The sequence below is a fragment of the Protopterus annectens genome, chromosome 14.part0 (assembly GCF_019279795.1).
Source record: "Protopterus annectens isolate FY-2018-M chromosome 14.part0, PAN1.0, whole genome shotgun sequence".
In the NCBI taxonomy this organism is placed as follows: Eukaryota; Metazoa; Chordata; order Ceratodontiformes; family Protopteridae; genus Protopterus; species Protopterus annectens.
Window position 1 is genome coordinate 781,616,012 of NC_056748.1, and position 12,249 is coordinate 781,628,260.

General features: G+C 39.4%; 1 protein-coding gene across 3 annotated transcripts in view; it reads left to right on the top strand.

Moving 5' to 3' along the window:
- Positions 1 to 12,249, top strand: part of NFKB2 (nuclear factor kappa B subunit 2) — a 396,915-nt gene that overhangs the window by 355,915 nt on the left and 28,751 nt on the right. For all 3 annotated transcript variants that reach the window (XM_044056528.1, XM_044056530.1, XM_044056529.1), the window contains one exon: positions 3,027 to 3,196. In XM_044056528.1, the coding sequence (XP_043912463.1) occupies positions 3,027 to 3,196 (170 nt within the window). The remainder of the gene's footprint in view (positions 1 to 3,026; positions 3,197 to 12,249) is intronic.

Consider the following 12,249-nt stretch of genomic DNA (forward strand, 5'->3'; position numbering starts at 1 on the left):
CATTGGGTGTCCCTGGTCTGTCCCTCTTCTCCCAAGATGAGCATACCTGCCTTTGCATTTCAGATAGAGCAGACACACATGCTGATCATCCAAGACAGGTTGCCTATGTCATAGTCAGGGCTGTATTTCTCTATCTCAGTGGATCTAGCAGCAATGTGTCAGACATTGATAAAGATCTCTCCAATTAATTTGAGGTAAAAGTTTTTAATTTAGTCTTTTTCCAATACCTTCTTTATCCTCTTAAGAATTATGAGGTATCTGGAGTCTATCACAGCAAGCAGTGGACATAAAGCAAAGAACTACTCCTGGATGGGATGCCAGTTAATCCCAGAGTACACACATACACACACACACACACACACACACACACACACACACACACAATTGTTCAAAACACATCAGTCTTTAACTGAGCTTCAATTTAAACTTGTTTAGTTTTAGTTACATGAGTAAAAATAAAAAAAAAATCATCTTCTTGACAAAATGTGATTAGTAACAAAATAAATAAATAAATAGAAATGTAACATTCCATTATACTCCCTTCATATGTTTCATTGAACATGCTGCTTTGAACCTAACAGTGGGCTAGGACAAAACAGTACTTATAAGATTTCAATCTGTTTATTCAAAACAAGCAGATGAAACAAGCAGATGCATGACCCCACAAGACTTTTTTCAGCATGCAGGGAAAAAAAACTTTATTCCATCCTGGCCTCAGGGATAGTGTCCTAACTTCACCTTTCATTTCAGCTACACCTGTCACTTCTCAGAGATTCTGATTGGCTTCCTCTGTCCACTCAGGAATCAGGAACCTGACCTTAGCAGGAATGTAGCTCCCGAAGCCAGATGACTCTTGTTCACTTCCTGTATGTCTTTTCTTGCTTCTCAGTGTTTTCTAGCTTAACAGTGTGCTTTTCTGGCACAGTAGTCATTATGTTACATGACCCCCCCCCCCAGCAAAGAACCCCCAGTTACAGTGCCCCTGGGCTGTAGGCCTAGGACAGACCTAGCCAGGACAGTGATAGATATTGAAATTAAAGGAATGGATGGGCAAAGCCCATCATAACAGTCTTTTTATCTGTTGATCACTATAAATGAGCATGGTCAGATACTAATACTTACAAACATTCTGTATAATAAAAAAATACTATTTTATGCTGGTAAGGGCCTATTTAATGGCAAAGTTAATATTTCACAGCATTACTGAGTTTGTGATCAGTGTAACATATAGGAGACTTATCTTCACCTGTAACCTGAGACCAGACTGCACATATGCCTACCTCTGAGACATCTGTGTGCACACAGAATTGCTTGGAAAAGTTTGGTGCTGTTTGTATTAGCTCTGAACGTAACATATTATTCAGTTGCTTAAATGCTCACTATGCTTTAACTGCCCATTTAACTTACAAGGGTGCCTCACCCTCATATCTCTCATTTTTTGAATGCTAGAAATCATAGCACTGATCTTTAAAAATCATAGAAGGTGGCTGAAAATTGGAATGCCCACCCCCCCAACTAAACATCATGTTGGAAACTCCAAAAGAAAATCTGACCTTAAAATGCTGAGTCTTGTTACAATGCGGAGAGTAACAAATGGCTTAAGAGTGCTGAATTAGGGCTTTTGGCCGCACTGTGCTGCCTGTGTTATTAGTCCATTTTTCTAGTTGCACTATGCTATGGGTCTGCTGGATGGAACATAAGCACAGTATAGATAGAAAATAGGCCAGTACTACAGATTGCTTATCCTAGTGGTCTGTTTCTGTAGATATGCTGTGACCAACAGCCCAATATAACTAGAAAAAAGGACTTGTAGTACAGCTGCTTGTGTTATGGCTTTATTTTTCTAACTGCACTGCATTATTGGTTGGTTCAGTGGACTGATAGTAGAGTGCAGTTAGAAAAACAGAGCAATAACATAGGCAGCTAGAATCCTACTCTACCGCTTGCTTATTTTTCCAGGTGCTGTGTACTGCATAATTTGAAGCCTGATGTAAGTCTTTCGAATTCCCTTTTGACTTTGATGAGCTACTCTGTCATTCGTTGTATATCTGTGCCAATGAAAGAGCAAAATCAGACCTGTCAAAAGTCAAATCAGAACAGCAGAGCAGACATTATATGTGGGCTAAATTGGAACACTACACTGAAGCATTGCAGTTGTGAGGCATGGTCAGTCTTGGTCTCATTAGTGAAGAGGAACGTGATGCTAGGAATACATTTTCAGTAATAGCTAGCCAGTCCTAAAAATGCCTTAACTTGTCTCAGTGGCTGACATGAATTGAAACACTGAAGCAGTATAAAACTGGCCCTGATATAGCTCTCAAAAAAGTTCATTTGTCTCCTTGTTTTTTCCTACTTGCTATATACTCTGTGTAAAAGGGCAACCGTACTTGTATTGCAGCATTGTGTTTCTCAAGCTCATTTCCTTGGATAAGCAGTTACTCATGTTACAACACACATACATACACACACACCTAATTACAGGTAATTTTTAGAGATCACCCATTCACTTCTCAACATGTCATTACAATGTGGGAAGAAGCTAGAAAGTCTGGTGATAGTCAACAAAGATAAAATGAAAACATGCAAATTCTGCTTATAAGGTACCTCAGCAGGAAACTGAACTTGAAAACCAAAGAGCTGTGAGGCAACAGCATTTACCACCGCACCATTCTGCTGCCCTGATTATGTAGAATGAAATCTGTTGTTAATGCATATATTTGCTTTATGACCATGTTTTTCTTTTTATTCACTGATGCATGAGTCCAGAATATTTGGTGCAGTATCTCTCCTCAGTAACCGACACAGATATAATGAACTATAATAAGAGATAATTTTAGTAGGATTCAAAATAACAAATCATTTGGGGAATAGAACAAAATTTTCCCAGATTATGTTGCACTTCTCTTACAACCATGGCTTGTTCCAGTAGTGTGCCAGTATTATTCTATGGAAACATTTCAGAAGAAAAAAATGTGAGTTGCTTGCATTTATTACTTTCTTTACAATTCTTTTTGTTTTATTGTTAGCTGATCTGTTTATAGAAGAAGAGACGCTGCATAAACTGGAGAGACTTCTGGACAAGGAGCCTCCTGGCTCTGACTGGGCAGAATTGGCAAAACATTTGGGACTTCAGAGTTTAGTGGAAACCTATAAACATACTGAATCTCCCATCAGAAGTCTTTTAAAGAATTATGAGGTAGGTTATAATTTACGCTTGTACATCTTTATTCGTTGCATAAAACTGACATTACTGTAGGTATTTCCCTGTCTCCTCTCCATTTTTGCCATGTTTGAGAATACCCAAAAATATGGTTATGTGATATACTGGTAAAATAAGGAATGTTGATATTTCAGATTCCTATTTTCACTTTAAATGAATGTCTTAAAGCCCCTATTGGGCATCAGTTTTGAGTAATAATACACAGCTATTGAAGTGTGATTTGGTTACACAAATAACATAATTTAAAGAAGTCAGGTATAACAGACCATACTGCATTTCAAAATCTAAGCCTTATCAGCTGTTTGTTTTATTTAGTTAATAAATTGATTGTGACAGAAGGATAAGTACCATTTTAAAATATTGTTTAAAAGTTGATGGATCATTCCATCTGTTTGACAGAAGTGGTGTTCTTCCTGTTTTTCTGCTTCTTGTACTGGCTAGAATTCTTAATTTTGGCTAAAATTATTCTTCTGGTGTTAAAACTTTCCCAGCTGAAGCAGTGATAGCAAGACTCCCCAGGATGCCCTTATGATCCACACATGCCCCAACCCAAAATCAGAGCTAGCACTGGCCCCAACGCATCCATTGTAGTCATCACTGGCCACAGCCCAAAATCGTAGTTAGTCTGGGGGTAGGATGAGGGCCTGTTAGACTTGGTGATGGACATGGGGCTGTGTGCTGTAAGAATGACACAAGTGAGCTAAATTGTAGTATTATTAGGCACAGTCATTGCATTTTGCTTTGTTCAGTACTGTTAATGGCTATTACATTCTAGCTTATTTTCCTTTTTGAATGGGAGAACTTAAAGAGACAGAATTTTTTTTTCTGGCTCTGAATATACATATTGATTATGTGTTGTTATCTGTAGTATAGCTAGGTTTTACTTTTTGCTATTTGAAGACACATTTTATTTTATTTTTTGAGTTTACATGGCTTCTGTAGCTGAAATCTACTTTTAGAATAGATTTTTATAAATGTTAATGTTGAGTGTTGAAGTTCAAGCTGAACTCTGCTTAAAATATGGATGTTGACTTAAAACACTGAAAGGATGTGTAATAATGTTGTGTATCCCTTGTTTGTTAAGTATGACAAAAGAAAATTAAACTCAGTAAGGTAAGCTTTCTGACAAACTATGTGTTTCTGATTGCTTGAAAACATGGTCAAATTCTGGCTTACCAAGAGCAGTTTCGTTTTGCATGTTGCTGTGTCTCTCCAGTGAATCTTTTTCTTTTCCTTTTTCTATCATTTGTATTATTTTTTCAATCAAAACATCAACCAAATCAACCAAACATAGAGAAGAAATAAACAATATGTATATGTATGACAAATTAAACAATAATAAAGAATATGTCAAAAAGTTGCACCTGAGTTAATTATTGGTGTCATAGCTGACTAGTTATATTTTTCAAATAACATTAATACCTTTGTCCAGTTACTAATTATTGACTTTTTACTACTAGATATCAGTGTAATTACAGTTATTTCTTTTTGGCAAACAACAATGGCTAAGGTTGTAAAAGCCATGCGATTTGGAACATATTCAATTTTCCATTTCTTGCAACTGCAAGTAATGTTCACAGAATAGGATATTGTTCTTTACCAGCACAAGAAGAAAATGGAGAATTATCAATAAATAAGAGATTTCACAATCAGACCATAAGACCTTTAATAAATTTTTAAAGTCTTCCACATATTGTTTATTTTTTACTGCCTAAAATATGTGGTACCAGTCTGCTTTCAACCAGTCTGCTTTCAAAGACTTTTTGCATCTCTGATGTATATACTCACCATTTTTATTAAATAAAGATAAATTATGAGGATTAATAAAAAACGTGATGTAAATATTTCTAAGTAAAGATTCTCCAGGAATTGCAAGAATAAATAAATCTTACTGAACTCAGAATTAGATTCATACAGTTTTCATTATAAACATCATTGAGATTATACTGAACAATGTAGTCCCAAAATCTATTGTTAAATATAATATCTAAATGTATCTTTGAAAGCAAATGTTTTACCTCACCCTCCCCATTAAGTGATTAAAAGAAAGTAATCTAAGATTTTTGGATAATCATTTCTTATGATATTAACCCTCACATTTCTTTTCATTCTAAATATGTTAAGCCATATTTATTACCAATTGACTGACTGACATTTGTTAAGTTGTAATTCTTTATAATTGTATCCATTGTTAAATTGTTTGAACCTTCTAAAAATTAGACCATAGAAAAAGATTTTATAATTAAAGTGCTTTGAGTTTGTTAAACATTTGAAGGGTTAGAAAAATAGCTTTTTAAATACCCATAACATGTTATCATCAGTATTTTAAAGAAAGGAAACTAGGTTTTAGATGAGAAATGCAACATGCATATTCAAAAATGAGTTTCCATTGTGCAATATATGAATCAGGAATACAAAGAAAACAAGTTAGCAGACTTGATGAATGGCGATAATTAAAAATATTTGGAAAACCAATTCCTACATCTTTCCACAATCTAGTATGACTTATAAAGGCAGTTTGTGGTTTTAAGGAGTGCCTAAGAAATTTTAACAATGTTCTGTTAATGTCATTAATTATTGTCTTACCTGGGTTAAAGAAATTATTTGATTAATATATAGAATTGCTGGGTAATAAAATCATTTTGATTAACAACAATCTTTCTTCAAATGAGAAAAACAGATTTTTCAATTTAAAATTAAAGCATTTATTTTCTCCAGTATAATAATAAAAGTTCTTGTTTATAATTAAATCTAAATTATTAAAAAATATATACCTAGGTATTTAATATAACTTCTGACTAATGATGAATTATAATTACCATCTTTTGTATCAAATAATTTCTGGTTAAATAAAAGAATATCAGTTTTTGCTTTATTAAATTTCATTTAAGATATTAATTTCTGGTTAAGTAAAAGAATATCAGTTTTAGATTTACTAAATTTAATTTTAGATATTTCTTCAAACAGTTTAATAGAGATAGAAATCAGTGCAACAGACTTATTTATATCATGTTTGGTCAGTAAGATATTATCAGCAAAATGCTGAATTTTTGATTCATAAGTTTTAAATATTTCATTATTATTACTATTTCTAATATATTCAGCAAAATATTTTAATGCAAGATTAAATAGTAAAGGTGACAAAGACAAACTTGCTTAGTGCCCATTTTAATTTCAAGACCAGATGAAACAAGGGATCCTAACTTAAAATGTATGCAAAATATACCATGTTGTGTTGTCCTATCTCACCTTCATTCTATGCTGGTTGATTGGGTTCGGAACTGAACCAACTCGACCTAATTCAAAGGCTCAAGAGCTTCTACTGGCTCGAGGCTATGCCCTATTACATGATGCTCCGGGAAGATTACCCAGATCTCGTTTGCCGCACGAGCAGATCGGGTGACTTCTGGCTGGCTCTTGGCTACATTTTTCATCTTTTTGTAACTTTTGTGGTTAACATTAAATTTTTGATAGTTAAACTCTGTTTAGGCATTAACTAGTGTCTTAGGGGCTTTGGTCTGTGTTTTTCTCTATTCCTTTGTGCTGTTGGCCATCGCCCTTTTCTCGTCAGGCCTTCGGTTTGTATTGTCATAGTTCTCTATCCCCTGCCATAAGCAGCTCATTTCAGTTAGAGAGCTTTCCCTCTCCTTAAGGAGCTCATTAAAGTTAGAGGGCTGCTAGTGGCCCATTTAACTTAGAGTGCCACTTCTCTACATTCCCCTTGTGTTCCCTTTATTGTCGTGAGGGGGATATGTTTGTCAATATTCCCTCCTGCGTGTTGGTTGTGCATTATTTAAGTAAAAAAAAAAAAAAAGAGAGAGTTTTCCATAGTCTAGTTAGTGTGGTGTGTTTTTTGCCTTGACTTTGCATAAGTTTAAGTTGGTAGTTTCTTGGTTGAAGCTGTAATTGTTATATTTTATAGATATATGTAAATATTTTTTTTTTGGATTGCCTAGTGCAGGAGATTGTTACTTCACAAAGTAAAACTGAAACAAGCAAAGTTCAAAAACATTTTTTGGATTGGTTCTGTTTTTTCTTGTTGATACAGCCACGTTTAAGGATCAGAAAGGACCCAAACAGTCTGGGTTCAAAAAATGTGACCATTCCCGGTCAACAAATGTTAAATAAAAATAAATAAATATGTGACAAATGCAGCCAAAAAATGTCTCTCACGGATGGGCACACCAGTTGTGTTTATTGCCTGGGTGCCCTCCATTTGCAAGAATCTTGTGCCTTTTGCCATGCTTTTAGCAGTAGAGTACTTTTTGAATGCAAGAACAAACTAATTGTGAGAGGATTTCTGAAGGTTCCCTTTTCAGAGGCTTTGGAAGGGTCTCAGAGCTCCAAAACTTCTTCAGTATCCCCTTCTTCCTTAGAATCTGAGAAGTCGGGAAAAAGAACTCTATCCTCAGATTCGGCTTTGGAACCCTTTAAAAAAATTGCAGCAAAATCAGCAATCTTGGAACCCACAGCTCTTGGCTCTGAAAAGACTACCTCTTCGGCTCCATCGATAATTACGGAACCAATAGAGTTTCAAGTCAGGAGTCAGTCCCCAGTTATGGAGCCGATTACTCTGACTTTGAGATCTCCACTCCGAGAAAGGGCGCAATCACCTTTGTTGTCCTCCCATTTCTCTAGGAGCCTGTCTGATAATGACGTGGAGCAGGGGGTGGGAGACTACATCATACACTGGCGCTGGCAAAAATCCTGTCAACTGCAACCCATAAGGAACCAGACCCGACTAAGGCACCATCCCCTTCTTAGATTCCTCCTTTGATCCAGTCTGTGGTTTCGGAGCCAGAGGGCTCGGGCCCGATAGTAGTGGAAACGTTGGAACAGACCTCCAACAGGACTGTTGGTTCCAACATCTGCTCTGACTACCTCTGTTCTGTTGGAATCTGGGGAGTCTAGGAGCCAATGCTCTCTCGTTGGGTCCAGGGAGCGGAGTTGGATCGGACAGCTTTCTGAGCTGGTTCTTCCTCTCAGGGCTTTGGCGAGGTTGAGCACCACTCCTACATCAGTTTCGGAGCAACCACTGTGCTTTGGGCCCAGTCTTTTGGTTCTTCAGAGCTGGGGACCTCCCTAGAGTGGGGTGAGAGAGCTTTTGAGCTGATGGAGAGTGCTGTCACCTCCAATGGCTCCACTCTCGGGTTCGAGTTCTCTTCCCCTAAAAGCACCTCTGTCGGTATCAGCATCATAGCTCCCTCCCCCAATCGCACAGACCCCGAGCACCAGAAACTCCTGTGGGCGAGACTGTCTCTTCCGAAACTTCCCAAGAGTACCCCTCCAAGGAGGTCCTTCGGAAGAGATTGTGTAAGAGGAAGCAGATAGACTCCCTGGATGACTCTATCACCTCAAACACTGACCTGGATGATTCAGAAGGATCCCCACGGTCCCCCTCTGAAGATGTCTCCTTTGCAGACATCCTGAAGATTCTGAAACAGAGGGATGGGTGGAAGCCCACCAACCCTTCTGAGGATGAGTCAGTATACCTTGAAGCTTTTGGGTCTTGCCCTACTGCCTCTTGGGTGTCTCAACCTTTTGACCATTTAATGAATGTGATTGCTCATAAGGCTTGGGGCTCTCCAGATACAGTGGAGCCTGTTCTGAGAAGGCCTAACAAATTCATCACAGCACCCACAAAGAATTTTTAACTAAATGTGTCCCAGTAGATGCTATGGTGATGGTGGCCACCAAGAAGGAATTGTCAGAAACTTCCTCGTCTGTTCATCCACTGAACCAAGACTTTTGGACGATGAACAGATATGAAAAACATACCTTTTCTTCAGCGGCATTTATACTTCAGTTGCTGAATTACTTGACCCATTTTACGAGACTTCAAAGGGATCTCCTGAAGGAGCTAGGGGATACACTTCAGGGTACTGTAGCTGCTGGGGTTTCCGATAAAGTTTCCTCTCAGCTCTCCATCCTAAACTCAGTGGTTAACTCCTCTATGCGGCTGATTTCATATGCAGCCAATGGAGCGAGTAGGGAAGCAACTACAGGAATTTCTTTAAGAAGACATTCCTGGATGCATCTATGTAACTTTGCTGAACCCTTCAAGTCTTCCTTCACTAATGCTCCTTTTAATGGCCCAAAGTTAAAGAGACGTTGAGCAGGTGTGAACAGGAGGGAAAAGCTATAAGTTCCACCCCCACTAGAACTTATCCTAAAAGTCAGAGAGGAGGAAAAACATGGTTCTGCAAATCCCAAAGAGTATTTCCTGATGCATGTGGTGACTCTTCCCCCAGAGGCAGGTGGCGGAAGTAACAATGGAAGATGCCAACCTTGCAGCAGAGGGGGTCCACAGAACCAGGGTGACATGGATTCTTTCTCTGGAAAGCCCTTTCAGCGCTCCTGAGTGGAGGCCCATCTGTCCATCTCTGGAGGCAGTCAGGGGACACCTACCATTGTACCCAAACACCTGGCTAGATATCACACAAGACAAATGGGTACAAACAATCATATCCAGAGGTTATTACATACCCCTTTCCACTCCCCCATTGGAGAAACAATCCATCCCAGATATTCCACCCAGTCAAAGGGACCAAGCAACATTAGAGGTACAGAAGTTGCTAGAAAAAAAGAGTCATCCAAAGTGTCCCCACAGACCAAGTAGGATCCGGAACTTACTCAAGGTTCTTTTTAGTTTCAAAAAAGACAGGAGACTGGAGACCCATTTTGGATCTCAGCAGATAACTCTGGATGGTGACACTGCAGTCAATACTCCCCTTTCTGGGGAAAGACGATTGGATGCGCTCAGTAGAGCTCCAGGATGTGTACTACCACATAAAAATGGACAGGTGATCCAGGAGACACTTGCGCTTTCATCTGGGAGCCGGTCATTACCACTTTTGAGCTCTACCCTTTGGTCTCACTACAGCCCCCAGAGTGTTCACCTAATGCATGGCAGTAGTTATGGCTCAGTTGAGATGCCTGGGATTCCATGTGTTTCCATACCTAGATGACTGGCTCCTAACTGCCACCACCAAGCATCTACTAGTGCAAGCAAGGGATGAAACCATCCATCTCTGTACCAAGCTAGGCATTACAATAAACTTAAAAAAATCTGCCTTGTTGCCTTCACAGTGTCTTATATTTTTAGGCGCAGAATTAGACTCAAAGGAAATGTTGGCCAAACTTACCCCCGAAAGGATTCAGTCCCTACACCATCAAATCAAGAACTTAGTATCCAAAAGAAAAGCTCAAGCAAAGACTATCTTACAGGTTCTGGGCACCATGGCAGCTGCTGTCACTTTAGTACCTCTAGCGCATTTACACATGAGAGTCCTTCAATGGCTACTTTTCACCCAGTGGTCCATGCAAGATCTACCACTGTCACACAAGATCATTATCACAGAGTCATGCAAAAAGGACCTACGGTGGTGGCTTCAAATGACTCAGTTGACCAAGGGATGTCCGTTCCTTTTTCCACAACCAACAGCCACACTGACCACAGACGCTTCTCAGATATGGGGGGGGGCATTATCTGGGAAATACTGGCCAAGGCATCTGGCAGGAACATGAGAACCATGTGCATATCAATGTCCTAGAGATGAGAATGGTGCTCTATGCACTGCAAGCATTCCAGGACTCTCTGCCGATAGGAACTATTGCAATTCAGACAGACAACATGTCAGTAGTATGGTACATAAACAAACAAGGAGGAACCAAATTTTACACCCTATGTCAGGAGGCACAATGGGTATGGCAGTGGGCTGTCTCTTCTCAGCATTTTCTGACTGCACCGCACATCCTGGGGAAATCCAACGTGATAGCGGACAAACTCAGCAGAGCTATTCTGATGCCTCACAAGTGGTCCCTGAGACAAGAGGTTGAGGAAGAGATGTTCCGCAAATGGGGCCAGGCCTGCTGCGACCTTTTCACCACATCCATAAACGGCAGGTGCAGCAGCTGCTTTGCCCTGAATCCCCCTCCGGGGAAGTCACTGAGGGATGCGCTCATACACTATTGGCACCAGGGCTACTTTACACCAGGACTACTTTACGCCTTCCCTCCCTTTCCCCTGATACCAAAGGTCCTTCAGAATGCCAACACATTGAGAAGCACCTTAATTCTCATTGCACCATACTGGCCTCGACAGGTTTGGTTCCCATTTCTCTGGACCCATCTTCTGGAGGAACCATGGAGCGTGGACCCAGTTCCAGACCTTCTGACCCATTCGTCGGGGAAGTTCCATCCCTCTCCCCAACAGTTAGACATATATTGATTTCTTCTCATAAGCCATCTACCAGGAAACTTTACTCTAGCAAATGGAAAAGATTTTCACACTGGGCCTGCAAAAACAATATAGATCCTTTTACGGCCCCCATTACAGCATTCCTAGAATTTCTCACTAAACTTTTTAACGAGGGTGCAGCAGCAGCTACAATTAGAGTCCAGCTAGCCACTATTTCTGAGTTTCACATTGGGGAAAGGGGCCTAAAATCATGTCCCACAAACTCTGTAAGGCCTTCCTAAAAGGGACTTTCTTGCTGAGACCTCCAGCATCATGGGATCTAAACTTTGTTCTAGCCTCCTTAAGTTTGTCCCCTTTAGAGCCTGCATCATCATGTGACATAAAATTTTTGTCATGGAAGTGGCCATTACCTCTGCTAGATGGGTGTCTGAACTCCAAGCTCTATCTGAATGTCCTCTTTACATAATCTTTCACAAAGACAGAGTCTCCTTACATATTAATCATTCCTTTCTTCCAAAAGTGTGCTCAGAGACGAATCTAAACCAGTCTGTTGAATTACCAGTGTTCTTTCTGAACTATGGCAACAGGGTAGACTATAGATTACACCAGTTGGATGTACATAGGCAGTTACGCTTCTACATGCATAGAACTTTCGATTTCAGAAAATTGGACTAATTATTTATGTCCTTTTCAGAAAAAAATAAAGGATTGCCAGTCTCTAAAGTAACACCCTCAAAATGGCTCACAGATTGTATTTCGTTCACATACAGCTCCCAAAATAGACAATTACTAGGCAAAGTGAAGGACCATTTCGCAAGAGCTATTGCAA